This window comes from Colletotrichum graminicola (assembly GCF_000149035.1).
Source record: "Colletotrichum graminicola M1.001 genomic scaffold supercont1.29, whole genome shotgun sequence".
NCBI classification, from domain to species: domain Eukaryota; kingdom Fungi; phylum Ascomycota; class Sordariomycetes; order Glomerellales; family Glomerellaceae; genus Colletotrichum; species Colletotrichum graminicola.
The window spans coordinates 434,642-461,569 of NW_007361033.1; the positions used below are offsets into that span (position 1 = coordinate 434,642).

The 26,928-nt window shown below is 53.5% G+C and overlaps 10 protein-coding genes and 1 non-coding gene across 11 annotated transcripts; 4 read left to right on the forward strand and 7 right to left on the reverse strand.

Annotated features, from left to right (window-relative positions):
* Positions 1-4: 4 nt before the first annotated feature.
* Positions 5-1,183, reverse strand: GLRG_07263 (patatin-like phospholipase; the record flags this gene model as incomplete). The annotated part of the gene is made up of 3 exons (XM_008097948.1): positions 5-479; positions 562-777; positions 825-1,183. 3 exons carry the CDS (start codon positions 1,181-1,183, stop codon positions 5-7), a joined length of 1,050 nt encoding a protein of 349 aa, XP_008096139.1.
* A 3,132-nt stretch (positions 1,184-4,315) lies between these two features.
* On the forward strand, positions 4,316-5,918 carry GLRG_07264 (uncharacterized protein; the record flags this gene model as incomplete). The annotated part of the gene is made up of 2 exons (XM_008097949.1): positions 4,316-4,928; positions 5,005-5,918. 2 exons carry the CDS (start codon positions 4,316-4,318, stop codon positions 5,916-5,918), a joined length of 1,527 nt encoding a protein of 508 aa, XP_008096140.1.
* A 2,777-nt stretch (positions 5,919-8,695) lies between these two features.
* GLRG_07265 (uncharacterized protein) lies at positions 8,696-9,900 on the reverse strand (the record flags this gene model as incomplete). Its single annotated transcript, XM_008097950.1, has 2 exons — positions 8,696-9,614; positions 9,716-9,900. 2 exons carry the CDS (start codon positions 9,898-9,900, stop codon positions 8,696-8,698), a joined length of 1,104 nt encoding a protein of 367 aa, XP_008096141.1.
* Positions 9,901-11,004: 1,104 nt separating this feature from the next.
* On the forward strand, positions 11,005-12,122 carry GLRG_07266 (cytidine and deoxycytidylate deaminase zinc-binding region; the record flags this gene model as incomplete). Its single annotated transcript, XM_008097951.1, has 8 exons — positions 11,005-11,148; positions 11,210-11,241; positions 11,303-11,397; positions 11,448-11,514; positions 11,573-11,633; positions 11,692-11,725; positions 11,785-11,852; positions 11,910-12,122. 8 exons carry the CDS (start codon positions 11,005-11,007, stop codon positions 12,120-12,122), a joined length of 714 nt encoding a protein of 237 aa, XP_008096142.1.
* A 270-nt stretch (positions 12,123-12,392) lies between these two features.
* On the reverse strand, positions 12,393-13,514 carry GLRG_07267 (uncharacterized protein; the record flags this gene model as incomplete). Its single annotated transcript, XM_008097952.1, has 2 exons — positions 12,393-13,254; positions 13,477-13,514. 2 exons carry the CDS (start codon positions 13,512-13,514, stop codon positions 12,393-12,395), a joined length of 900 nt encoding a protein of 299 aa, XP_008096143.1.
* A 1,099-nt stretch (positions 13,515-14,613) lies between these two features.
* GLRG_07268 (uncharacterized protein) lies at positions 14,614-15,444 on the reverse strand (the record flags this gene model as incomplete). The annotated part of the gene is made up of 1 exon (XM_008097953.1): positions 14,614-15,444. One exon carries the CDS (start codon positions 15,442-15,444, stop codon positions 14,614-14,616), a length of 831 nt encoding a protein of 276 aa, XP_008096144.1.
* A 1,049-nt stretch (positions 15,445-16,493) lies between these two features.
* GLRG_12524 lies at positions 16,494-16,609 on the forward strand. The gene has a single exon (XR_001139458.1). It is a non-coding gene; the product is annotated as a 5S ribosomal RNA (ribosomal RNA).
* An 873-nt stretch (positions 16,610-17,482) lies between these two features.
* On the reverse strand, positions 17,483-19,646 carry GLRG_07269 (peptidase family M3; the record flags this gene model as incomplete). The annotated part of the gene is made up of 2 exons (XM_008097954.1): positions 17,483-17,753; positions 17,812-19,646. The coding sequence occupies 2 exons, from the start codon at positions 19,644-19,646 to the stop codon at positions 17,483-17,485; spliced, it is 2,106 nt and encodes a 701-aa protein (XP_008096145.1).
* A 1,460-nt stretch (positions 19,647-21,106) lies between these two features.
* Positions 21,107-21,763, reverse strand: GLRG_07270 (myosin regulatory light chain cdc4; the record flags this gene model as incomplete). The annotated part of the gene is made up of 3 exons (XM_008097955.1): positions 21,107-21,135; positions 21,194-21,427; positions 21,583-21,763. The coding sequence occupies 3 exons, from the start codon at positions 21,761-21,763 to the stop codon at positions 21,107-21,109; spliced, it is 444 nt and encodes a 147-aa protein (XP_008096146.1).
* A 1,852-nt stretch (positions 21,764-23,615) lies between these two features.
* GLRG_07271 (methyltransferase domain-containing protein) lies at positions 23,616-24,681 on the reverse strand (the record flags this gene model as incomplete). The annotated part of the gene is made up of 2 exons (XM_008097956.1): positions 23,616-24,528; positions 24,668-24,681. The coding sequence occupies 2 exons, from the start codon at positions 24,679-24,681 to the stop codon at positions 23,616-23,618; spliced, it is 927 nt and encodes a 308-aa protein (XP_008096147.1).
* A 650-nt stretch (positions 24,682-25,331) lies between these two features.
* GLRG_07272 (CoA binding domain-containing protein) lies at positions 25,332-26,045 on the forward strand (the record flags this gene model as incomplete). Its single annotated transcript, XM_008097957.1, has 2 exons — positions 25,332-25,425; positions 25,672-26,045. The coding sequence occupies 2 exons, from the start codon at positions 25,332-25,334 to the stop codon at positions 26,043-26,045; spliced, it is 468 nt and encodes a 155-aa protein (XP_008096148.1).
* Positions 26,046-26,928: the final 883 nt, after the last annotated feature.

The window sequence follows — 26,928 nt, forward strand, 5'->3', positions numbered from 1 at the left end:
GCCATTACCACGGCGTACTGACACTTGATAGAGCGTTTGCGCACTCTTTAACCATGACCTTGCCCTCGGGGCTATTGATGTATGCCTGAGCCAAGTCTCTGATTTTGTCTTTCATCGTGGGATCGTCCATGGCGATGTACTCCTTCGTCTCTACTTTGGGGCTCGTGATCCGCCACTTTTGGACCCCGTTGACCTTGACCCAGTCGCATAGGCCATCGCCTACACTGAAGCGCCAATACTTCTTTTTACCCACGGCCGGTGCGAGTGCATTGATGAGTGATCGGAAAAGCGTGTTCACGATTTCAGTGTTGGTTGCAATTCCGGCCAATCCGGCGATCATGCCAATCGGCTTGCCCGGGTCAGAGAGATCAGTTTGAGCAGAAGGGAGTTCCTGGACTGGCGGAACCCCGGTGCCAAGACTCAGGAAGCAGGCTGTTGCGCGCTCCGCTCCAAAGGTGGTGATGACCTCATTCCAGAGCCTGAGGGATTAGTAAAGCGTCTATTATCCGGTCACTTTTGACATAGTAGTGACGTAAAGGGAGAACGATAAATATTACTCACCATCCCAAAGGATTGTTGGCCTGCAAGCCTCCATCGACGAATTTGTACCCATCAACTGTCAGAGGCTCAAAGTACGTCGGCGCCGCGGATGTGGCGCGAGCTGCTTGCCAAATCTTGATTTCCGGCAGCTCTGACTTCTCGCGGGGATTTTCATATGAACGAAGTAGTACTGGCGGCTGGACGTTACCCTTTTCCATATTGACCGCAGTGACGAACCTTTGAAAGTCAGATGAGATGACCTTGACAGCTTAGTTGTGACTTACACTTTGCACCCGGAATTAGGGCTCTTTGGGACAAGGAGAATTCCATCAGCACCTTCCTCTCGCTCGGGCAACTTTCTCTCAATCAGGTCTTTGATGACCCTTTCCAACTCGCGGGCCTCCCATTTGCCCCCGGTAAACATAACACGGGCTACCGTTTCCAGTTTACCGGCAGTTTTCGCGAATGGCGAGGAGATCAGGCGGACCCCCGATTTCACGAAACCAGGTAACCCGAGGAAATCGCCAAGCTTGCTCACGTTGCTCACCGCGGAATCAACGATGTGTTTGGGGAATATTTGACCCATGAGCTTCTCGTACTCGGTGATGCAATCTTCCACGCTCATCTCGAGGCGTCCAAGCATGATTGCAATCAAACTTGCCGTGAAAGGCTGTCAGTGATCCCATGCGAAACGGCAAAGAGATGGATTTCACGTAACCTCCTGTACTGGTGCCTCCCATCATATCGAATACTTTACAAGGCTTGACGTCCCGTCCTGGGAACGCCGCCTTCATGATCTCGTCCAGGATGATGAGTGTCTCTAAGCCACGGATCCCACCACCGTCTTGAATAGTCGGCATCAGCATCACTGCATTGTTCCCGTACTCATGCGAATAACATTGATTCGATTAACAGCATGGAAAACGTACCCAAGGCAAGTACCCGGAGCGGGGGTCCACTCCCGTTGCTTTCATTAACAACGCCAGCATGGTACACAGTGTCCGGAACGGAGGGAGGGTTATCATCCTCAACGTTGGGGTAAAGTGTCTTGTTGATTTCGTATATGGCTTGTTGTATACTTGACCTGGGAAATGGTCTGACTAAGATGAACTGGAAGTTGCATGTCTAGCGGATTGTTTTTAGTAACACGGAAACCTGACACAATTTTGATCTTTGCTTTACCTTGGTTGCCCAACTCCACAATGAGGTGGCCTTTCAGTGCGTGTAGGGACCATCCTGCGAAACGAGCACAAAGACGAACGGCAATAACGTTGCCTTCCTAGGTCATAGTTAGTTTACACCGTAGTATCGTTAGACAGAATAGAGAGGCCGTCTGAGGTTACCTTGAGAAGTCCAAACATCTCATGCTCTCTTCCTCTTTCAAATTTTAAGCCGGAATCCTATTTGGGAGGCAAGCTGAGTTAGCCTGAATATACAGAGTTTATCCGTGAACGAATAAATGCAATTAGAACGGAGGCTTTGCGCACGCATGCTGGTTCGATACCAAGCTTCTTCTCGTGGCTTTTCCACGTGAGTTCGATGTCTTTCTCCCTCCGAGGGCTATCCGACTTGTCGTCCTCCATGATTGCTATCTCAAACCATGTCCATAGACCGGCTGAAGGATTGTCGCACCATTCTTGACCACGCGCCTCAGTAGAAAGTTGAATACTCTTCATCCTATCGATGATTGACTGGTCAAGCCTCTATAAATATGGAATATTTTAGTATGTGGATTTCATTTTGTAATCAAGTGGCAAAATGATCTACCTTGGTTCAAAACCAGACCTTGTACTCGATTTTCGATGAAATAGACGTTAGAGACGTCGCGAAATTCGAGGATGTCACATATTCCCCATTTGGTGCGTTTGCACCATTGTCAGGCAGGTGAGGCAAATTCTTCAGATAGCTAAGACTCGACATGTTGTAAGATGATGCAAGAGATGGCTCGGTATGCTTTCTAGGTTTAAGTAAGGACAAGATCCATGGTAAGAAGACGTGAGCATCGGCACTAGTATATATACATACGAGGCCAGCAAGAGCTTCAGAAAGATTTGTGTCCGCTCTTTGGACTACAAAACAGGACAGTCCAAACTGATAGGGGGCTTTGGAACCAACATGGATTCCAAGGCTCAGTCATGGACGACGACAGACTCTGAACCATCTAGACCGGGCTAGAGGCCTCGCAGCTGACAGTCTGGGCGTAGCTGAAGAGCCGCCACTGCGTTCCATTTTCAAGGTTTCTCGCCCCCAATTGCTTCGACTCAGGTTCAATGTTGGTATCAACGGAAAGACAGGATAATCTTATTTCTTCTGCTTGAAATAGAGGCCGAAGCTATCTTAGGGGGATAATTAGAGCTGAACAGAAACACTTTTGAGACTCAGTCGAGGCGGACCACCTGGCCCCCAAAATTGCCACAACCTGCTTCGCATATGGAATGCAAAAGTACCACTAAGTCGCAGTGCAGCTGACTACCCGGCGCTCTAAGTAAACATGCTTTCGTCCTAGTGAGTTTTCATCATTATGGTTTCTTTTCCTCTTCAAAAAAGGCCCGGAGAATGCAGACCCTGGTTTTATCTAGCAACATTTCACGAACTCATGCAGAAAACTCGCAAATGTTTTAGCATAGCCACCTATCCAGGGTATAAGTGGTGTCACTGGTGTGTGGGGCAGCCCAACTTCGCAATTCACAACTGCAATAACAACCAAGATCCATCTCAGGGTTACCTGACCGGCTATGCCACCAGTGGAATTCTCATCAAGATTGTGGCTTCGGGGCGTAAAGTTTGAGCTTGTGAACTGAGCTGGCGTTCTGCGGAGTCCCGCTGATCCTGCGCAAGCAGCTGGTTGGGCTGAACGCGCGTCCCATATCGGCAAAGAAGCATACATGTACGGCACGGTGGAAACAACGTACTACTTGGATTCTCCCAATTTCACGTGACTCGGCTGCAGGGCCTGGCCATGCCCATGTGGCAAATGACGAGGGCAGAACGGAAAGCCCTGATGGAGCAGTCTTTCGATATGGTCTCGGACGCCTGCTTGTTCATCCGCAAGCAGTTTTCCCTTGCGCACCTCCGTTATATCCGCGGAGGGATTATGAATGACTGCATGGCGTGGGCGCTCTGGGCCAAGAAGTATGAAGACACCAGCCGCGCAGCGGATAGAGATTGACTTCGGCTACTGCTACCGGCTCCACAAACCTCATCAAATGCCGTAAAACGCAGTGACATCAGCTTGTTATACACCAAGCAAGCATCCAGGCCCTGAGAACGCGCGTCTAACTCACACAAACCTCCCAACCGAACCTGCTAGATGGGCCGCCCGTTTGTTTCCGCCGTCAAGCCTTGTCCATGGGGTATTTTGAAACATCCGATTGGCTGAGAAAACAAGGGTGCATGGAATCAGTTGCACTAGTGACTGGGGTCTAGAGAAGACTTATAAACCTTCTTTTGCTCCCAGCTGTTTCACCATATCTGCAGTAATTGCACAGCCAACAGTTGTCGTTATGTACAACAGGGCGAAAGTCTCTATTGCTAAGGGGGAGCAAAATGCAATGGTACCTTTGGTTAAGTAGGTCGCAAAGTGATACTCTACTATAAATTAAGTTGCCAATGGACTCAATCAGGGGGTCGATCTGGCTTTTCCCTTGATTGAATGGTATTTATTGGAGCTTGCCACCCATATTGCGTACGATCATGGCCTCAATTCTTGGCAATAGAACGATGGTGATTTGACACTAATATATTGTCCATGGTCTAATGGTCATTTCAAATCAGTATGGTACAACCGCCACACCCCCGTCTGACCGTAGGCCTTGCCGCCGCCTTTCTCGTCACCGTAACAGCCGTCAAGGTCCCTCAACCTATCGGGCCAGCTCACCGGGACATCATAGAATGGGCTGCTTGCCCTGGTGATATCCAGCCATTCAAAGGGAGCAACTTCACCTCGGCTTTGCAATGTAGCAACTTCTCGGTCCCTTTGAGTCACAACGACCCCAGCGGTCCGCAAGTTCAGCTGGGCATCGTCAAGTTGCCTGCACAAGGCGAGCGCATCGGCAACTTGTTTGTGAACCCTGGAGGGCCGGGAGGAGCAGCATCGAGCATGGTGCTGCGGATGGCCAGCCAGAAAATCTACATCAGCGACGCAGTACGTCAAAAGTTCGACATCATCGGGATGGACCCCCGGGGCGTTGGCCTGAGCACGCCGCAGAAATGCGACATGAACTTGGTCGACCCGCCCAGGGAGTTTGATGCCACCACACCGGAAGGGTTCCAACAGCTGTTCGACTACAACAAGGCTGTCGGAGAGTCCTGCCGCACCATGACTGGCCCCGTGTTCGATAACATGGACACAATCTCGGTAGCCAAAGACATGGAATCCGTGCGCGTTGGTGAGTACGGTCTCTCTCCCGATAACTGGGGCTGCTTCTTGGTACCTTTTCCCCCAACGGACTAATGTCATTATAGCGATGGGAAACGAGCCAATGAACTACTTTGGAATATCGTATGGGACCCAGCTAGGTGCCCAGTATGCCGCCCTCTTTCCGACCGCAATACGAGCCATGGCACTTGACGGGATGTTGCAGCATACAGGCGCATATGCATCAAACATCATGACGCAGGCAACGTCGTTGGACGCGACCATCCAGGACTTCTTCCGATTCTGCGAGTCCAGCGCCACCAACTGCGGAGACGGAGGCCAGGATATCAGGAAGACGTGGAGCAAGGCTCTCGAAGTCGCCGCCGCGGGAAACCTCAAGGCCGTCGAATGTGACGGGACGGCCAAGACCGGGTGCCTTTCCACAGCCACGCCCAACAACGTCATCGGTGCCGCTCGTTCCACGCTGCAGTTCGCTGAAAAGCGCAAGAACTTTGCTCTGGAACTTAAAAATGCGGCGTCCGGCAACGGGTCCTACTTCGTCCCGGGCCTCCTTTCCGGAGACGTTTACACAGACTCGCGCTCCTTGTCCATCACGACCGTGCAGTGCCAGGACGGGCACTTCTTCGCGGCGAAAGACCACATCGAAGTCCAGCAGGTCGCAGAGATGACGAGAACATTCACGACCACGCCGGGGATGGGCGAGTTCTGGCGCAGAGTCGTCGACTGCACCGGGTATCCCGTCAACATCACGAACCCGCGGACGGCTCTGAGCGTCAAAGGCACGCAGAACCCGGTACTGATGGTCCATTCCAGATTCGACCCCGCAACGAGCTTGGTATACGCGGTGGGCATGGTGGAGGAGTTTCAGAACGCGACCTTGCTTCTAAGAGAAGGATCTGGCCATACGAGTTATCTCTTGCGTGGTGATGCATCGCGAGCGGTAGACGACTACTTGGTCGACTTGAGAGTCCCACCACGAGGGACTGTAGTACAGAGCTAGCCTTTGAGCATGAAAGTGTGGTTGGCTTTCCATTTAAAACTCCAAGAGAAGCGGATTGTTGTTGGTCCAGTCGGTCTGGAGCTCATTCACTGCTGAATTGACCAGCCAAGACTGAGAGTCGTCGCCGACAGAAGCTCCAATATGAGGCTATAGACCCCATGGGAATCGCAGATAGTGAGTGACGAATGTATTCAATGACTCTGAACTGCAATGACCAGAATATTGAGGATTTCCTGTATAAGTCAAGGTCTTGGCAGAACCAATCAACCTATGGACCCTGGTAATCAAACGTTAGTAGCGACTAGAATCGCTCTAGACCCCCATAAGCGAGCTAGTGCAGTCAATCTGGGCAACAGTATGACCTATCATATGGGCATGGTTTACTAAATCTGCTTTCATTGTGGCGCTATTTTCGTAATCGATGGTAACTTAATCAAGGAGCCTGAGCCCTTTCCCTGCTCAGTTATGTTATGTACTTATCAGTACGGCGACGGTTACAGAACGCACACATTCATGAACGCATGGGTTTGTTAAAGCCTCTTTTACGTCGTGAGAAATTCGTACATTACTTTGAAAAGAGGCCTGGAGGACACCAGCTTAAGAGTATTTTGATATGCCCGTAGTACTCAGTCACTCAACATTCCTGGAGTACCTTCAGAGTCTTTGATCGAAATAAAACCAACTTTCTCCAACCAGCGCCTGGCTGGCGGGGTTTGGGATGTCTCTATGCCAGGGTTACTTCCAGTTGGTACCTCGAACATGTCAAGAGGGCCACCAATTATTCGCTAGATACGCACTTCAATACATACCGATGACACCCTAATACCTTTGTCACTAACTTGCACCGGAGGCTTTAGTTAACTGTTGCTTTACCGCCTCCTCCATCCCAAACGTGCCCCTGAAGGCATCACACCCTCCTAATCTCTTTTTAATCTCCTTCTTCCACCTGAGCTACTGTAAACGCTCAACCATCACCTCTTAAATTTGCGTCCTGCCATGTTCGAAAGCCCTCCAAGACCAAACTTGGCTCTTTACACACAAGACAGCCATAACAATGAAATTCTATCTTTGAACCAAAAGGGCGAGCTTTTTGCAATCAGCTTAACATCTTATGTAGAGCGCTTACCTTATAGTACTATTATCAAGACATCCTAGCCTAGCAGCAACCGCGCCTAGTAGCGACGCTACAGAATTGCTATAGAAGCCAAAATATATAATTATTTTAGTAAACATCTTAATTTAGTTAAAAATAAGGCCTAGAACTTAGACAAATACACCCTAACTTTAGAAGATATGCCTAATAGAACACTTAAAGACTATCTTAAGTCCTATGTAGACGTGCCTATAGAACAATAAAAATAATAAGTAACTAAGGCTATTAAGTGTATTTAGCTTCTCTATAGTTTAGTTATTATTTATTATAATATTAGGCTGTATAATTTCCTCCTAGATAATTATCTTTGTCTTAAAACTATTGACTTTCCTAGATCCTCTGTTAACAGCGCTTACACTAAGATCAGCCCTAGTACTTAGTATGCAGCCCCTACACTAGACTGCTCTTTACAGTAGAGACTAATACTTAAAACTAGCCTCTTTAGTTTAGTGTTGTACGTAGTACGTACATATGGCGTTAATTACTGCTTGCAATTAACAACGTCGTTTATACAACATTTAGGTTTAATAATATACTATATTATAATAGGTAAAGCTCTGTTTAAGGAATTCTAGAGTAAAGATATACAAGAGATGTACTATAACTAAGAATTCCCTAACTTAACTATTATACCCTATGCAGATATAATCTAAAGCTGCTAGTCTTAGGGTCGTAAGTCTATGGACAAGCTGGTTCTTTTCCTGTATTTTTAAACATCAGATTAGGACCATGCAACTTGCCAGTCTAGGAAGAATAGGCATTATCGTTATAGGATGCTAGAAACCTTATTAAGGTGACAAGCAGTCTAGATCTGTTAGTGGCTCTTGTGTTAATACTGCTCGTTTAGGCTTGTTTGCTGTCCTTTGCTCTCTGTAGCAGGGAGTAATAGTGGCATCTATTAACACTTATTTTCTATGTCTTGCTCTATATGAATTAGTAGTTAGAAGTTTAGAACCTACTTTACGACTGCACTTTAGCCCTTTTGAATACAAAGTCGATTCCACAAGTAGAGCTGCATCTATAGACCTTTATACTCACAAGCACACATATTTCGTTCTGTTTAGGCCTGTGGTTTCGAAAAAAAAAAACCCTAATCGTTTCTGCTGTATGTAATCTGTTGGGTGTGGTTGCTATAAAGATCATCTTAGCGATGCTATGAACGGGTTGAAGCTGATAGGAGTGGAGTGCCCAGCCGGCGCAAAGGTTGCAGAAGTGGAGATGCGTTGATTTATCTCGACTGGTTGCTTTTGCAGTGAATAGGCAGAGGTGCTGAGTACCCAGTCACTCAGCATCCCTGGAGTACATTTCAGAGTCTGTGGTCCTTGAGCTGATGACTTAATTCACATTGAGGCAGATACTATTGACATTCTTTTCGGTTTTGTTTGCATTCGACAACAACTTACTGACAACATCTAATACTGCATCTGTGGCTTTGCAAAATACAAGGAAGCAAGAAATATTGTAAAAGAAGGAGAGAAACTGGTGAAAACTGCCCAGCTGCAGCAGCAAAAAACCGTCCCTCGGCAAGTATCTTCACAAAAAGCCGATCAAACCGTAGTGACCACGCCGCTATGGCATGATGTGTCATGCAACCTTGACAGACGATTGAACAACAAAACACTACCTAGGCCGCGCTGATTGGGGGAGCTTGCAGTACCCATTCACCAATGATCTTGATAGTTTTTTGCGTCTTGATTTTGGCGTCTTCAATGAATGCGGGTTCGCGAACAAGTGCCTCCATGTTCTGGTCGAAGCCGTGGATGGTGTCGGGTACCAATAGCCACCGGTATACACTCCCGTCGGCGTTTGAAACCTCGAAGTGGAACCTCTCATCGTCCAAGATGAGCTCCCCCTTTCCCGCAGTCTCCTGCTTTCCGACGGTCGTCGGCGGGGGGGGACGGCCCGCAAGCTTGTGGATGAGCCTTTGGCCCTCGTGGGCGAGCAGGTCGAGTTCACAGGCGATGAGAAATAGGCGCTTCGGCAGCGCGTCCCTGGAAGCGAAGAAAGGGCTCATGAGGGGATCGCGGCTGCTTCCCCCCGGGACTTTGTAGGCCCAGTCAAAGGTCGGGGCGATGTCGAGCAGAAAATCGCGGTCTTTTGCGCGGTAGCCGCCCAGTTCGGGCTTGTATTGGCGGGACGAAGCCTTTTCCACTGCCTCGATGGAAAGGTCGACCGTGGGGTAAATTGGAACGATGCAAGTTAGGTGTTTTCGGACGCTCTCGAGCTGTGAGGCTGCGAGGGCCAAATTGCCACCCGCAGACCAGCCGAGGAGAGCGACCCTGGTCCGGTCCAATGGAAGCGACTCGTCGTTCAGAGCGGCGAGAAAGAGGGCCTCGCAGTCGTAGACTGGCTTGGGGAATGGATTGGCGGGAGCTTTGGCGTAGTTGAGGCCGATAACGACAGAGTGGTGCTGCGAGGCGTATGTCTGATTCCAGTTGTCGTTGTCGTTGGGGGTTCCGACAACGAAACCGCCTCCGTGTATTGTGAAGAGAACGGGTAGCTGGTCCTTGGACGTTGTGTCATGGTCCTTGGGGAAGAAGATTCTGAAAGCTGTCAGTCGGAAAGTCCCGGCAGTACGGTACGCGCGAAAAGCATTTGACTCGACTCGACTTGCCTGACTGGAAGATTGGGTCTGCACTCGTACGTCTTAACGAGCGCAGGTCGGTCCTCAGGCGGCATGAGGTATGCTTGGGCATCACGGACGAAGTTGATGGGCGCGGCAAAGAGGTTCTGGACCGCAAAGGCCGTGGCCCCGTGCCTGACTGCTGTCAAGAGCGGCTTCTTTTCGATGCGGTAGGCATCGTCTGTGGTGTTTTGATCCTCAGCCATGGTTGAGCGCGGTGCTACTGCGTGAGGTTGAGATGGGGTGAGTTGGGTTGTTGCTTGGACGCAGGATGCAGGATGCAGGATGCAACAGCTATGAGATGTTCGTTATATGAGCCGACGTTACAATTCAACGTAACGGGGCGGGGTTGGTTCGGTACATAATACCTACCCACTTACGGATACCTACAAGTACGGATACTGTACATACATATATACCCTGGGCGGCGGGTGTTGTCACGTCGACCTCGCAATTGGTAGGCCAATCAATTACAACCGACCCTGAAGCCGAGTACGAACTCAATCTGAAACTTCCGCGGGCTCATCGAGGACGTCATGCTCGCAAAACCTAGAATAGAGAGCTTCTCGGCAGGATCCGAAGAAGATTCAAAGTGAAGGCTGTGAGACTTATCCGGATCCACTTCATAGCCGGAAGAGCCTCGGCTTTCTTGGAGGCACAGGGAGGCTTGGAACCTCGTCGAAGAGCGGGAGCCGAGAGTGCGCTACCGAAGCATATAATATCAACACATCAGTTCCTTCACACAGATCGATTCCATGGCAAAGTCATTTGAAAGCGCCGTCTGAGTGATCGGCTTTTGTCCGACCGGGATCGATGCCGTGTTCCAAGCCCGACTCAATCCTGGAGGATTCCAGTAAGCTAGTCAATATCTGGTTTCGCCAACTCCAGAACCCTCGGCCCGCATGTTACCTATTCTTCAGGACCCCCAGACCCAGCTACCCGTCAAGCCAACAGCATCATGCAGTCAAGTCACCGCATGGCCCAAAAGATAAGAAGAGGCGCTAAGCTAACACTTTGCCGGCCCCACCGCGGTGGGCCTTTGCGGAGATACGCATGGCGGCGATGGCTTCAATTCCGATTCCCGGTGCGAGTAATCCAGCATCTCGACTGGGTTGAGATCAGGATCCCCGCGGTTCTCCGATTGTCTCCCGGTCATGCTTATCTCTTTGTGGCATTTCGTCAATCTTTGTTTGCATCGCTATCATGCGGCGTGTATAAAGGTTCGAGTCTTCAGCCGAGTCCTCCCGTTCTGCGTTCAGATTCTGCTCGACAGCTTCTATTACACAAAGCCGAGTCCTAGGACCGAAACAATGCTTGGATCAACTTTGTTTTTGACGTTAGGTCTCCTGGGCTTGTCCCGGGCACACTTTGTGATTCCTTACGATGACCAGGACATGTCCGGTCTCACGGTCAACTCGATCCCCGCCGAAAAGAGAGTTGAATACATGCGAAAGGTCAGCACACCTATTACTTCCTGGAGAATGATCATCGTCAAAGTTGCTAACAGGGCCCCAGACAAACGAGGCGCTGTACCGGCAAAGCGGGCCGTACGCCCCCTTCTGGAGTGCAGCACGCCCTTATCTTCCTATACTGACATCCCTTTCTCAGCTGCCCTTTCGCCGCATTCGGTGCCATCATCGTGAACCATACTAGTGACGAAGTCGTCTGTGAAGGAGCCAACTTCAGAACCGGAGACCCGACAAGTACGCAGTCTCAGGAACGAAAGCATGGACCTAGATTGACACTCGAGCAGTTCACGGAGAGATTTCAGCCATCAATGCCTGCACGGCCAAGGTTACCAAGCAGGGCATGACACCTACGTAAGGCGAATCAAGCAAACTCTTCCAGGAATATTTCCTCGGCCTGACCTGCTGGCAGTGAGATCTTCGCCGCGTGGGGAGACCTTTCCATTTACACGAACGCCGAGTCGTGCCCGATGGTACTGCTCTCGCCCCCCAATAGCACATGAGACCTGACAGCTGACATATCCCCCGCAGTGCGCGAGTGCTATTCGATGGGCAGGTTTCAAAGGTGAGCTGAGGTGGCACGGGATGACCATCGGGGACGAGGACTAACTTTGATCCCGCTAGAATACGTCTACGGAACCACGATCCAGCACAACTACAACGTCGGCTGGGGCGTGATGACCCTCAGCAACGTATGAACACCAATCCTTTGGTTCTAGAATCCCACGGTGCTAACCAAAGCCTCGCAGTACGACGTCTTCCAGCAGTCTCGCCAGCTTCCCGGCTACCAGACCGTCATGACCGGGCAGATCCTGACCAACGAAACAGACCCCCTGTTCTCGAGGCAATACAACGCCAGCGCGCCTTGCCCGAACGAATGCTTCCGAGTCCCCAGTGCAGCGAGGGGCGGGTCCACGTGCTCTAACGTGACCGTGTCCCGAAGGGACTATGAAGGCCTATGAGACTTTCGTGGGCAGACAATTCAGTCATGATAGCTTGCTCAAGCTAAGAAAAATGTTGTACGGACATTGTTTGAAAAACGCAAAAGCCAAACCCAACTTCAACTCCCGATCTTCCATCTATGCATCTGCGTCCGTCATGATATTATCTTATGTAACGATCCCGCTGCCCGTATATCATCTCGCAACCGGAAGCTCCCTCATGGCTGCGACGCCCCCCAATCAGCAAATAGCGCGTAATTATATGCTACGTCTCAAATCCGCCCTCGTAAGCTACCTGTCCAGAAACTTGCCAGCAACGTCACGGAGAGCATAGATGTGGGAATTCCAGTACTCGGGAAGCTCAATCATCATCTCGTACGCCAGCTCCGGGACTTGGCAACACAGGTCCTTGTACCCGGGCATGTGGCGGACCAGGACCAAGTCCGCGACGCATGTCTGTACAAAGAGCTTGCGGATCTTGTCGCCGGGGCATGTGTTTTCAAAAGTGAAGGCGATTGCCTCGAAAAGATATCGGTAACCGGTTTCACTCAGGCCCGTGCGTATCAGAGTGTTGTGCAGTCTGTGAAGGCAGAGTTGCCTCAGCTCGCCGACGTCGTATTTATCGGCGAAGACATAAAGTTTGACGTGATGAGCGGTTATGAGCCCGAATTGCGAGTCGGCGGCCGACGGGTCTAAACTTTTCTCCAGGTCGGGGCTTTCGCTGGTGGGAAGCCCTGACGGTTTGGCGTACAGCCTGCCTGCGTCGCCTTGGTATAAAAACGACTCCATGTACTTGAGGTAAGGCATCGTGGGACCGACCAATGGTCGCATCTGCGACACGTGCTTCGTGAGGGAATCGTAGTGGCCTTTAGCTCTTACTGGAGCCTCTTCGTCCGCAGTTTCAACCGTGATCTTCATCTCTCTTATCTTCTGGGAGGCTTCGTAATTTCCATATAGAATATAATGAATGAAGCTCGTAAAGATGTGCGGCTCTTGGTCTTCCAGCTCGACGACCCCTTCTTGCGATTCGCGCATACCGTTTGTTAACATCCTTTTAAAGACCCCCGAGCAGGAGATGACAAGCTGCTCGTTGATGTGGAATGTCTGTTTTTCGGGACCAATGAGGAAAGTGATTACTCTGGAGGCCAGAACGCTGTGGCGAAGTCAGTGAACAGTTTGTAAACGAGCTATTGGTTGGGGCGAAAGCAGGGACGACAAATGAAGTGAAAGACGGCATGGTGGTACACATAAGAGTACTGGTCGCCTGCGTAGTTGGAATGGGGATAATAGATGACGCTGAGACTTGGCCGACTTGAGCCGAAAATGCCCTCGTTTGCAGAAATAAACGTACTTGGACTTTTTAGGGCTGCCTTACCTTTCAAGATTATCGATGCATCTGGCCGCCATCGCCATTCTGGAGGTTTGGCCGTCTAGGGTAGATGTAGATGCGAAGTAGGCGCAAATCTTTCTTATCGTTATGGAAGTCCAGAAAGGAGAACGAAGGGAAGAATTTCTGCAGGAAACAGTCGCACCGGTGACGGTAGTCTATACAGGGAAGTCAGTTGGTGACCGGCGCAGGTAAGTCTAGACGTCTTTCTATGCCTTGATGAATTCAAGAAACGTGAGTGGTGGTGGAGGAATAAGATGAAGAAGATAGTAACTTCCTAAAAGCAATCATTCCATGTTCGTTTCTCCGATGGGTTAAGCTGCTACCGAGGCAGTATAATGAAGCTGTCCCGACCTTGATGGTAGATTCAACAGTACCATAATCGCCGGTACGTCAGTCATGTATAGTTTTGAGCCCTTCTTGTGGTTAAATTGGGAATTCGATCGTGCTTCTTGGTCCCCTTATCCAATACATTCGTCATGCTGTGATAAAAAGCTAGAAGTTGGCATGTTTTTAGAAGGGATCATATGAGTTCTAGCGAGACCGCTTTTAAAAATGCGTTCTAATGCCTCGATATGCATGTATCAGCTGTTCAGTATGAATGGATGCAACTCGTACTTCTCAATGAAAGAATAAAATTTGTTCAAGATACCTCGGTCTCATATTTATTTGCTATTACCTAGATGATAATGTGGTGCTGCTTCAGCGACAATTGCCCGCTGGTCCTGAATGACAGAAACACCCGTGTCGCTAATGAGAAACGTGATAGTAACTGAGAGAATAGACTCTTCAGTCGACATAGATGACTACCTAAAGCGTAATCATTTCCGAAGTAGATAACCTGGCCGCGAGTGGGCACTGAACATGCGTAGTTTTGTTAGCGCGGCTGTTCGACACAATCCCCTCAATATGTTGCAACTCCCGTGAACCTCCAGACAACCCACATCCTTCATCGCCAACGACACTGGGTCGAACCACCCAATATGGTTTTCCAAAAGCTATAATACCGGCAGATTCGGTCCACGATAGCTACCAGAGCTGGGCCATCTTGCACAAAGGGACCAGAATGTCCCTTTCATCACCCATGACCCATCCACACTTTCCTGGTCTGCTCCCAGGCCCCCGCTAGAGCGCAGACTCCCACAATCCCTGAGGAACCTCGAGCAGCAGCTCCGCCGCAAACTGCGGCGGCATCTCCAGCACCAGCTGGTACAAGTATCCGTGGCGTTTGAGGTGGTTCATCTGAAAGATGCAGTACCTGAGGAGCATCATGCGGAGGTCATCGCCCGGCGGCGTGTTCGCGTACGCAAAAGCGAGCATCTCGACCAGCGTCTCGCAAAACTCGGTCCGCAGAACGACGTTGACCAGGCTCTCGCGCAGTCTCTGCAGGCACAGGGCCCGGAGGGACATAAAGCGGTACCGGTCCGCGAGGGCGTAGAGCTTAACGTGCAGCATGAAAATGGTAGCGAGGCCGGTGCAGTCGCTCCGCTGGAGCTCATCGTGCCAATACGGCTGGGGGCCGGGGAAGTCCGTATCGAAGTACTTGCGACCGTAGCACCACTTGCCGAACCGCGTGCAATCGCCGAACCGGTCGTCGTTGTCCATCATCCAGGTCATGATTGAGCTGACGGACCACCAGTCCTCCTCGTCGATGGCGTCTCCTTGATCGGCCTGGTTGGGCAGCACCACCGCAGCCGTCGCGACGGACTTCTTCCTGGGGAGACGGGGGACCGAGTAGTTGTCGGTGTAGGCATACTCCAGCAGGCTGGTGAACGTCGAGGGCTCGACGTCGTCCCAGATCACCCCGACCTCCACGGACTCCTTCGCGTCTTCGGCGAGCATGGCGCGGAGGGGCGCGGACAGGCGCGTGAAGGCGTACTGGTGCACGTTGAACTCAACCCTGTTTGGCCCGATGAGAAAAGTGACTTGCCTCGACTTGAAGATGCTGCTTGTCATTAGCTTTGGTACCGGTGGCGGGTGCGCAATCGGGATTTTCCTACTCCTCAATGGTTCTCTTGTTCTTGCGGGCAATTTCCTCCGGCGTAGATACCATCTCGGCCCGTAATCGGTAGCCCCTCAGGGGAAACCACTGGGGAAAATTAGGGAAGCTAAGGCCTTGGATTGTCGATAGATCTGAGCAAGGCCTGAGGTATGTGGAAGTCAGAAAGAACGAGTAAGTGAAAAAATTCAAAGCAGAAAAGTAGTTTTGTAGAGATCTGACAAGTTCGGCGGCGTAATGCGCTCGGCGTCAAGGAGGGGCCAGCGGAATGCTAAGTTGCCTCAACACCAACATTCCAAATGGCATCCAGGGCAACGGTACATGATGATTTGACGACCGAAAGGGGATTCCAAACCATATTATTTACCACAAGCTGAACGATACCCGTGCCCCCCGTTCTCAGAGACATCCATTCACGTATCAAGGTATGTAAAAATTCTTTTGCAGTGAGTCAATTGACATCATATTAGCTTCAAGACCAGCATGGAATTCGACATTTGGGTCACCCAAAGTCCGATGAGCCAAGGTATCACATTTTCAAGCAATTGGGGTGGAAGGAAGACCGAGGTTCTCCTTCTGAAGATAATGACCCCTGCGTTGGAAGGAACCCCCCGGATATATCTCGTTCCCGGGGGCGTTCTGGTGGGACAATGAAGATGGGTTGAACAATGGATTGAAAGACGGGATGAAAGAAGGAGCGAGAGATGGAGTGAAGAATAGACACGCTACCCGGCAGAACCACCCACCAAAGGTGTGTTGCTGCCTACCTAGGTACCTGCCGAGAGGTGTGTGGCGGCAGGTTTGCTGGGTGCGACAGTCAAGACGTCGTGGTACAGTTTATTTACCGTGGAGAGGCCTTGGTCGCCTACATAGTTGGAATAGGGATCGGATGCTGAGACTTGGTGGACTTGAGCTGAAAATACCCTCTTTGGCAGAAGTGTACCCAAGCATGTTGTCGTCCATCCCATTGTGATATAAGTTAATCAGAGCCGACAAACCATCACATACGACCATACCCACTGGAGAACTCGGGATCCCGTCCGCTCTCCCATAGATAAGCCAGTGAGGGCCGGATTAGTAGTTGGGTCGGTGACGACCAGCGAATACCTGGTGTTGTATGTTTTTTGAGTTCCTGTACTCTCTCTCTAGCTTTTGCTTTGCAGTGTCTGGAGGGCCCTGGTCCGATCTCGGAAGAGTATGAGACAAGATTGTTCATCTGAGGAAGGGAAGATGGAGTATGTATGAGACTAGGTAAGACACATCGATTAGCAAGCGTTTGGCAGTATCCATGCTATCGTTGCTGCTGCTGCTGCCGCTGTGGTCGGCGAGGAAGAACAAGGAGAGGGCTCGCAATGCTGGCAGCGAGGGCGGTATGCCGGCCACAGGGGTTGTCGGTAACAAAGACTAGAATAGAAAATGGATTGGTGGTTTTGTCGGAGAAAGAAAAGATGAAATGGGCGATGAAATGCGGGTGGTGCTGAGGTCTGCAAAGGAAGGCAAGTCGAGCAACGTACAAATCATCTTCCGAGACCCCAGATGGAGTCCCGATCCCACACGCCGCGTTCTTACAGCTCCGCGCCCTTTGACCGCCTCTTAGATCTCCCTACGAGGCTGCCCACGCTCTACGCCGTGCTGATCCCTAGAGAGACAGATGCGTTTCGTTTCGTTTCGTTTCTTTCAACAGAGCGTTCATCCTGAGTAGAGTTTGGATAATTGGAGAAGAGGACAGATGAGGAGAGAGAGAGAAACCGGATGAAGAGAAGGAAAAAGACGATGCAGGTTCACGCAACATATGCAGCACGGAAAATACACGACTGCCTTCTTTAACAATCACCCAAGTGCCTTGCATTAGTAATAACTTTTGAACAATGTCTTTTTTTTTCTTTCTTCAAAGGGGGAACCCCCTCTGGATCAATCACAGTCGTGACCTGGTACTACAAGATACAATTCAGACGCCGTCCTGTGCTTCCAAACTGCCGAGCGACCGGGGGGCCCTTACTGCGGGATGCCCAGCTCCTTGTAGAAGGATTCGGTGCTGGGCTTGCGGCCGAGGAACTGCTCCAGGGTCAGCATCTCCTCCTGGCTGCCGCCCTTCTCCAGGACGGTGTGCCTGTAGCGGCGACCCTCCTTGCCGTTCATGGGGTCGGCCTTGAAGACGGAGTAGAACATGTCGGTCGAGTAGACCTCGGACGAGAGGTAGCCGTAGTAGCCGGCATCGTAGCCTCCGATCAGGTGGCCGAAGCAGGCTTGTCCGTTGCCCCATGTGCTGTGACTGTTAGTGCGCTGGTCATGGGATGAGTCAGTCAGGTTGGGCCGTAGCATACCTCTTCTCGCCCTGAGCTTCGGGGCCCTTGATGCCGGCAATCTGGCCGCGAAGCTCGTTGTAGACGGACGACAGGTCCATGTTCTTGATCTCCTCATGGCTTTTGGGAGTGTGGACAGTCATGTCAAAGGTGCCAAAGTGGAGCTGGCGCAGATTGAAGAGTGCGGCGTTGACGTGCTTGGTCGATATCTGCTTCTCGATGAGGTCGTCGGGGATCTTCTCGCCCGTCTGGTAGTGCTGGGAGAGGGCCTTGATGACGCTAGGGGTCCAGCACCAGTTCTCCAGCATTTGCGAGGGCGCCTCGACAAAGTCCCGGACGGTGCTGGTGCCGTGGAAGCGGCTGTAGGTGCAGCGGCCGGCCAGGTCGTGGATACCGTGACCCAGCTCGTGGAAGAGCGTGACGACCTCGTCGTGCTTGAGGAGTGAGGGCTTCTTGGGCGTAGGCTTGCTGAAGTTGCAAACCAGAGCCGTGGCAGGGTACCTCCGCGAGCCGTTCGCTTGCAGGTAGCCAGGCTGCAGGTTGAAGTTGGCGGCGTGGCCGTACTTGCCCTGGCGAGGGTGCAAGTCGAGGTACAGGTAGCCGACGAAGCCCTCACCCTCGGATGCATCGTCCCAGACGCTGAAGATGATGACATCCTCGTGCCAGGCGATGTCCTCGCCCTTGCCCGTAGGGCTCAGGGCCTTGCGGTCCTCGGGCTTCAGCTCGACAAAGACGAAGCCGAGCAGCTCCTCAAAGATCTTGAGCATGCCGGCAATGGTGGAGGTGATGGGGAAGTACTCGGCAATCTTGTTCTCGTCGATGCTGTACTCCTTCTCAATCATCAAGCGGTCGTAGAACTTGTGGTCCCAGAGGTAGTAGTTGCCGTCGTTGGCGACGCCGCGGGCCTCGGTATCGGCCTTCTTGAGCTCGAGGAGGTGTTGGACCTCCTTGGCGCCACCGGCGGTCAGGCGGGAGCGGAGGTCGGCCAAGAAGTCGTTGACGGTCTTTGTGGTCTTGGCCATCTTGTCCTCGATGCGGAGGGAGGCGTGGTCGGGGTAGCCGAGCATGCGGGCAGCCTCGTCGCGAAGGACGATGGCCTCCTTGAACAGGGGGACATTCTGGTTGCACTTGTTCTCGTTCTGGATGAAGACCTTGCGCCTCGTCTCGGCGTTCTTGGCGAACTTGAGGGTCGGGAACAGGTCGGGGTACTTGAAGGAGAGCTTGAGCTTGCCCTCGTTCTCGCCGGTGCCCTTCTCCAGGCCGTCAATGACATCCTCGGGGACACCGTCCAGCTCCTCAGGGGTGAACCAGATGCCGCCGTTCTCCTCGTTGAGGTTCTTCTGGAACTCGATCTGGATCTGGCTGAGGCGCTTCTTGATCTCCTTGAAGCGATCGCGCTGGGGGCCGGCAGGCAGACCGAGACCCATCTTGATGTAGTTCTTGTAGTCCTTCTCGAGCAAACGCAGGCTCTCGGGATCGAGGCCCTCGGAGTCCTTCTTGTTGTGGAGGGCCTCGATCAGCTTGTAGACATCCTCCCTCATGTTGACCTCGATGCCGAACTCGTCCATGATGGTGTCGGCCTGGGACGAAGCTTCGCGGAGGGCGGCGTCGCTCGAGACATATTGGTAGAAGCCCAGGATACGCGTCGACAATCCGCTCTCGTTCTCGTCCCTGGCAATGGGCTGCAGGACGTTGTCGAAGGCGGCCTTGTCGGCGGGAACCTCGGCGACGATCTTGTCGAGCAGAGCTCTGGTCTGGTCGCATATCTTCTTGGCGTCGCCGACGATGGACTCCTTGGTGCCGGTGAAGACGGGAGGCGCCTGGGGCGGTGACTTGTACTTATCGGGGACCGTCATGGCGCTGGTCACTAAGGGCCGGTAGGTCGAAGCAGCCGGTGTGGGGAAGAGAGGAAGCTGGACTGGTTTGAAGCGCAGCTGGGCGAAGAGAGAAGTGATTCTCGGGATTGCTCTGGGGGCCGCCAGGATGAGAGCTGTGAGGAGGAAGATGAGGAAGAAGGTGAGGGAGAGGAGGGGTAGGCGGCGCTTGGAGGAAGCGGTCGACGCCAGGATGACTGGACGAAACACGGTTCGCCGGTCGGGTCTGTAGGATGTCGAGGTGGGGGAAGGGGGGGAAGGAGGGGTCGCGAGCTGCAGGACCAGGGTCGATGCAGAGGTGGTACAGATGGTTGGTGGTGTATTGTGTGTGGCGAGGTTACCAATCGTTAAGCTGTCAGTTGTTGAAGGTTGGCGGTCTGGGTGTGTAAGTGCGTATGGTGGTGGTGGTGGTGGTAGTGGTGGTAGTGAGTTCTCTCGGTCCACGTCAGCAGCAGCCGCGGAGGGCCTGGGAGCTCCCGGCGCTAAGACGCCCAGGGCTGCGACACTCGACGCTGGAGGAAGCGGGGTTTCGTTGTCTCAATTGACGCATGTCGTGTACCCGACGGCAATGACGGATGCTGATCTACCCAACATTGGACCCAGCTAGAGTATTCAAATCAAACTATCTAGTCTGTCGGCCTTAAAGGAAGCGTTCAAAGCCTTGGTGGCCATATCTGTCTATCGGTCTCTTCGACGCGGCCGACAGGGGAGCTGCGTGTTGGGGCCCCAGATAGGAGGACCCTTTAGCGGCCTGCAGGTCCGGGTGCGGGACACATGGCCTGATAGGAGCGAGCTTACATAAGATATGGGGCACCTATACGTATTGGGCGAAGGGGAGGGGGGAGGGGGGTCCTTTGTTACCGGGCAGACGAGCCACGCCGTGGTGCGACATTGTGGATCAACATGTGGCTGCGCCGGACAGTAGAGAATGGAATCGCCATTGCTGGCATCGAGATGATGATCCAAGTCGAACCTACAATAGGAGTTACTGCGGGAAGCATAGCAAGAGATACCTTGGGACTCCAAGACTTGATCCAACATTTGCAGATAGATGGGCGACTGCAACCCCTGTCATGACAAGGCCTCATTTCGGTATCATGGTATTTATTTCTTTTGTATCGGTTCCTCCACGGCCCCGGCACAAGTGTGTGTGTGTGTGTGTGAGTGCTGTGTATATGATCCATTGTAAAGTCTCTGCTGTAGAGCTCGACTCCAGGATACCCGAATCCCCCTACAATAGCGGAATAACGCAATCGCAAACGAAAATCAAACGCCATTCCCATCGTGCCAGCCATGCAAAATATCCTCTTTTCCATCACCGTCACCTTCTCGTCTTCTTCTTCGTCGTCGTCGTCGTCGTTGTCTTGTGTGGTTCTACAACGCTCGCTCCAACTCGCGTGAATCGTATCTCATTTCTCCCCAGGATATCGAGCGAGAGCAATCTAGTTGGCGAGGATGGTGCGCACGAGCTCTATGATGGCCGTCAGTCAGCAATGGGCGGGGACGGCAGCGGAGGAGGGGGTACCTACCGGTGTAGTTGACCTGGCCGGAGCTCGTGTCGACGGCCTTGAGCAGCTCGTCGACCTCTTCGTCCGTCATCTTCTCGCCGAGGTTGGTCAGGATGTACTTGAGCTGGCCTACGCCGATGAAGCCCGTCATGTCTTTGTCAAAGACCTGGAAGCCGCGGCAGTACTCCTCGGGCTCGCCGGGGTCGCGGAAGCCGCCGGGGCGGTTGAGGATGCGCTGGAACGTCTCAAAGTCGACTGCAATAGTAGAATGGTTAGTGCAAGTCCCTTCCGAGCGCGTGTGTCTGGTCAAGTCGGCGAGATATCCAACCAACAAGCGATGGCGTGGTTGGTCATGGGCGGATTGGAAAGGCACGGATGGCATGGCGGGGGGGGGGGGGGGCAAGGCTCACAGTCGCTTCCGATGTTCTTCTCGAGGTCGCGGATCTCGGTCAGGGTAGGGTTCTGGCCGCAGGCGCGGAGCAGGTCGCCCAAGCTATCGACGGGAACGCGGCCGTTGCCACGCTTGTCGAAGAGGGAGAAGGCCTCCTTGTAGTTGGTGGAAGCCTGAGCGTCGTATTGGTTAGAAGCCATTGCGAATGATGTGTGTCTAGAATGTGTAATGTTGCGGGCAGCAGAAAAAGTATCGCGAGGGGGGAGATGAAGCAGGCGGATGATGAATGGATGGATGGATACGACAGCTGCAAAGTGGGAAGGGAAGAAAAAAATGGTGCGAGGATGAGAAAGTGTCGTGATCGGGTTGAATTGCGCCTGGCCTTGGTTTGCTTGGCTTGGCAGGCTGGCTGGCGCTGGTCGGGAAAGCAAGCGTCGTTTCCCCCCGCCTCACTGTTTCCGTTCGTTCGTTGGTTGTTTGGGTTGATGCCGTTGGCTGGTGAATGGGCGGCGCCGGTGCTGTCGCTGCCACAGCCTGGCACAGCCAGCCACAGCCACTGGCCATTGCCACTGGATAGCGGGTGGTGGTGGTACTGCATTTGCTGCTTTGTGCCTTGCTGCTCGCTGTCTGTCCCTCATCTTCCTGCAAGGTTCGCCGCTGAACCAATCCGGGCGCTAACGCTGGTTTTTGGAAAGGGGGGGGAGGGGTTTTCTCCCTCTTTCGGTCGTCGATAGGGGGCGGAAATAGGGGGGGCAGCCGCTGACTGAATGGCTGGAATCACCGGCCTTCCTTTGTTTACATTCCGGCGGCGGTACGGGGACGAAGGGCGTCATCGGATCGGGGTCTCCTTTCATGCGGCGTAGAAAACAAAACAAAACAAAAAAGCAAGGCAATCGAGGGGCGGGAGGGCAATGCAGAGAGGGGAGGAGACGGGGTTGAAACTCACCATTGTGATGGTGTGTAGTGCGTGTGTTACGGTAAGCGAGCTGTTGACCGAGGATAAACAAACAAGAGGTGATGGAGCAATCTTCGTTTTCTCTCTTGCAGCGCAGAAAACAGGAAATGGTTTGGACAGAAAAACGGCGGCGGCGGGTTCGTGATGATGTTTCTCGGAGGTTGCGGTTTGACGGTCGGAACACTTTATGCCCGCTCTCTCTCTGCCCCCTCGCCTGTCTCCTGCCTCGCTCCCTTTATCCGTGTTCACTTTTTATTTTATTTTTATTTTTTTATTTTTATTCAGGACAGTTATTCAAGTCAAGGGGCCATGGACATTCCCAGTCACTGTTATTCATGCGGCGGTGTGCAGGCACACCAAACACTCACACACACACACACACACACCATACCACACTGACTGGGAGGACAACTATTGAAAAGAATTGGGTCCGGTCCGGGACTGGGACTGGGACTGGCGGTCTAGGTCGCAAACACAGTGCATCCCATCCATCCTCTCTCGCCTTTGATAACCCTCGGCCGGTAAGCGTCCCTGACACCTGACGGGGCAACCACACGTAAACATCACACATACATCCACATTTCCCCGTGTACATTACCCACACATGCTACCTTGGCTGGCTAACTCTCCATGAATCAACGACATTGGGGCCCAAGCGGGTCTGTCTTTGGCGGTGGACACGCACCGTATTCACTCCGTACGGATATATTGTCATCTTATCCGTATAGCACTTATTACTCCCTAGTGGACGCAGCTATCCAACCTTGATTGCCAAAATACCCAGCTCAGAGTTGCGCCGAACTCTCTTCAAGCCCATTGCTCTTCATGTGTGTTACAGGTAACTGGACTGTCCAAAGCCGCTGGTCTGCCGCAAATTGGCACGTTGCGGTTCGTGCCGACTAACCCTCGCCTGCGAGTCATCATCGTCGTCCCTGCCGCAGCTACTCTTTATCACGCTCTTTATCACGCTCTCTCTCTCTCTCTCTCGCACACACCCACACACACCCCCACATACTTTCTCTCTCTTGCTCGACAAACTTTGCATCATCCTTGTTCCCGCCAAATATAACCCTGACACAACACTACCGCCACGATCCTCACCTCCTCTTGGCCAGGATCACAACCGTGCCCCAAACCGCCTCGACCTCCACCTCCCGCCACTTGTCCCCCTTGGCCTTCCATTCCGGCACCGCCTCGAGCAGCCGATCAAACAGCAGGTCCGCTATGTCGCCCTCCCCGCCCTCCGCCCGGCTCTTCACTTCCGGGTGCGCGTCCCTCCACCCAATGTACGCGCTGAACGTGTGCACGTAGCCCTCGAACTCGCCCAGCTTGAGCTTCTTGCGCTGCCACGCCGCCTCCGCCTCCGGCCCCGTCCCGACCTGCGCCATCCGCCGGTCCGGGTTGTACACGATCCGCCTTACCGCCGTCCACTCCGACGCCGGCGGCACCACAGCCTCCAGGTTGTCCCGCAGCATCTGCCGCCCCGGCTTCTCCCAGTACCGCTCCATCGTCTCCCACCCGCTGCCCGGCGCCGCCTCCCCCTCGCCGTAGAGAAAGTGCTCCAGGATCTCGTTCACCGCCGGGAACCCCACGAGGATGTTGTCCTTATACCCCCAGAACGCCAGCGTGCCGCCCCCGCACACCACTCGCCCGAGCTCCGGCCACGCTCGCTTGTAGTCGAACCAGTGCGCCGACTGCCCTGCTATCGCGAGGTCCACCGTCCCGTCGCCCACGAACGACAGGTCCTCCGCGCTCCCCTGTCGGAACGTGATCTTGGGGTCCCGCGTCGATTCGGACGCCTGCTTGACCATGCCCGCGCTCGGGTCGACAGCCATCACCCGCCCAAAGTGCGGCGCCAGCTCGCGCGCGATGACCCCGTGCCCGCACCCCAGGTCCAGCGCCGTGCCGTTGGCCGACGACGGCTTGTGGTACGCCAGCAGCATTTTAAAGAGCGACGCCGGGTAGGACGGGCGGAACGCCGCGTAGCCGGCGGCGGAAAACGTCGATCGCCTGTTCGTTCTCGGGTCAGCTTCGTCATCTCGTGAGACTTGTGGTGTCCGTATCACATGACAAGACCATGCGTGTGTGTGTGTGTGTGTGTGTGTGTGTGTGTATGCACCTGTGACAGTGTCATGATTCCGAGACTTACGCAAAGACAGACATCGTCTCGGTCGTGTAAGCGTGATAAGCTGCGGTGTTGTAGTGACAGAGACAAGTACCGGATTGCCAAGGCTGGTAATCAGTAGTCGGCCAATGATTTCTCAATGATGTGTAATGTTTGCCGCCACACTGTACTCAAAGGAAAATAGGCGGCGGCGGCTGTTGTTTTTATCCCCAGCTCTCGGATCGTCCCAGATCATTACGTCTCGGATCACGGCAACCCAAACCCCAGGCCAGGCTAGGCCAGGCCAGGCCCTCTTCATCATCCGTGAACCAGCCAAAGGCCTCATGATGCCCCTCGAGAGGCGCAACAACACCAGACCAGAACCAGGAACACGCGCCAGACGGCATTGCAGTATAGCCGCGGCCCTCAGCGCCAATCACCACGTCGCGCCGTCGGCGACCGACACCATTTCCGCGCCTTGGGCCGTAGCCTCCACCGAGCGCCCCTCGGCGACCTCGGCCCGTTCCCCCACCGCGTGACTGACGTCCCAAGAAACCATTTGAAAGCTCCGAGCCGCCGCGCGTGCCTCCCCTCGCCCACCACCACCCTTCCTACCTCATCTCCGTCTCCCTCGCTCTTCGTCCCTTTCCGTGCCCGCAAGGCATATAGTATCTCAGAACATTGCCCCGCGCCGACACTAGTGCCCGACATGACCACCGAAGCCGCCGCCCGGGTCTTCTTCTCGTCAAAGTTCTTCGCCGTCGTGGGCGCCAGCTCCAACCCCGCCAAGTTCGGCCATAAGAGTGCGTGGCCCTCCCCGTCCCTGCCCCTGTAATCGCCGTCTCACACATGAAGTTGCCGTACCAACGCTTTCACGCTCACTCGCCTCAAGCTCACTCATCCATTCATTCACTCATTCACTCATTCACTCTGCTCCAGCTCACTTCACTTCACTCACACTCACACTCACACTCACTAAAAACCACCCACCCCTCACACCGTCCCCGCCCTCGCCCTCGCATCTCCTCAACTGACCCAAAACCCCGCAGTCTTCGCCTGGTACCTCGACCACGACATCCCCGCCATCCCCGTCAACCCGACCGCCGGCACCGTCAACGCCCTCGGCAAGGACCACCCGGCCATCCCTAACCTCTCCGCCCTCCCCAGCCCCAAGGAGACGGCCGTCTCCGTCATCACCCCGCCGCCCGCGACCCTCCAGGTGCTGCGCGAGGCCAAGAGCCTCGGCGTCCCCGCCGTCTGGCTACAGCCCGGCACCTTTGACGACGAGGTCCTCGCCTTCGCCCGCGCCGACGGCGCCTTCGAGGCCGTCGTCGCCGGCTTCGGCGGCGGCACCCGCGGCGGCGAGGGCTGGTGCGTCCTTGTCGACGGCGACAAGGCGCTCAACGCCGCCGGCAAGCTGTGATGCTCTCTCTCTCTCTCTCTCTCTTTCTTTCTATCCTTCCCCCTCGGCGCGCGGCGAGGACGTGTGTGCGCGCGCGCGTGTATGTGCTGCAAATGTGTGAGGGCCTGTCATGTCGAGCAGGCTTTGGCCCATTGTCCATAGAGTACGAAGGCCTGAGATGCCCGACATGCCGTTACGAGATAAATGACTATTAGTTTCCTCCTGGGCATGTCACCGGTCACCGACCCCGTGCAGGCTAAGCATGCCCGCACCTGGTCTGGTCCTACACTCGCAGACGCACACGCCTCATCCGCTACTCCGATCTCCCCCATCCCTTTTCTCCGTCACTCAACCCACCTAAGCTTTCCCCGCATTCCTCTTCCGCGCTTGTGTCTCCACACAAGGTGAAGCTTTATACCCCAAAGCGTGCAGCAGACTAACCAGCCAACCAACCAATCAACCCGTAGCCGAACCCCAGGTTTCGTTACCCCCCTCTTCCCGGCCTACCAGGCATGCATCCCGCGACTTGACGCCCACTAATTAATACATAATAGGACCTCCTCGTGTATGGAGACGAGAGACGGCCGCATGAAACTTGTACACGGATGCAAAACCAGTCGAGCTTCTTGACGATCCCGGTGAACCTATACTTTCTGCTCCGCTTGTTCCCATGGTCTCTCTCCATATTGTGCCGTCGAATGCCGGCAGCCCACTTTGCTAGCGGCAAACACCAATGGAGTCTCTGTGTCACAAGAACCTCCGTTGAACCATGTCGTAGACGCAGGACGTCGCTAAAGCCCTTGCCTCCACGCGTCGAGATTCGTCGAGTGAGCTTTCGTCTGGAGAAAAGCCTCCTGCCAACTCCACCTGGGCACAAACACATCCGCAATGGTACCGGTATGTA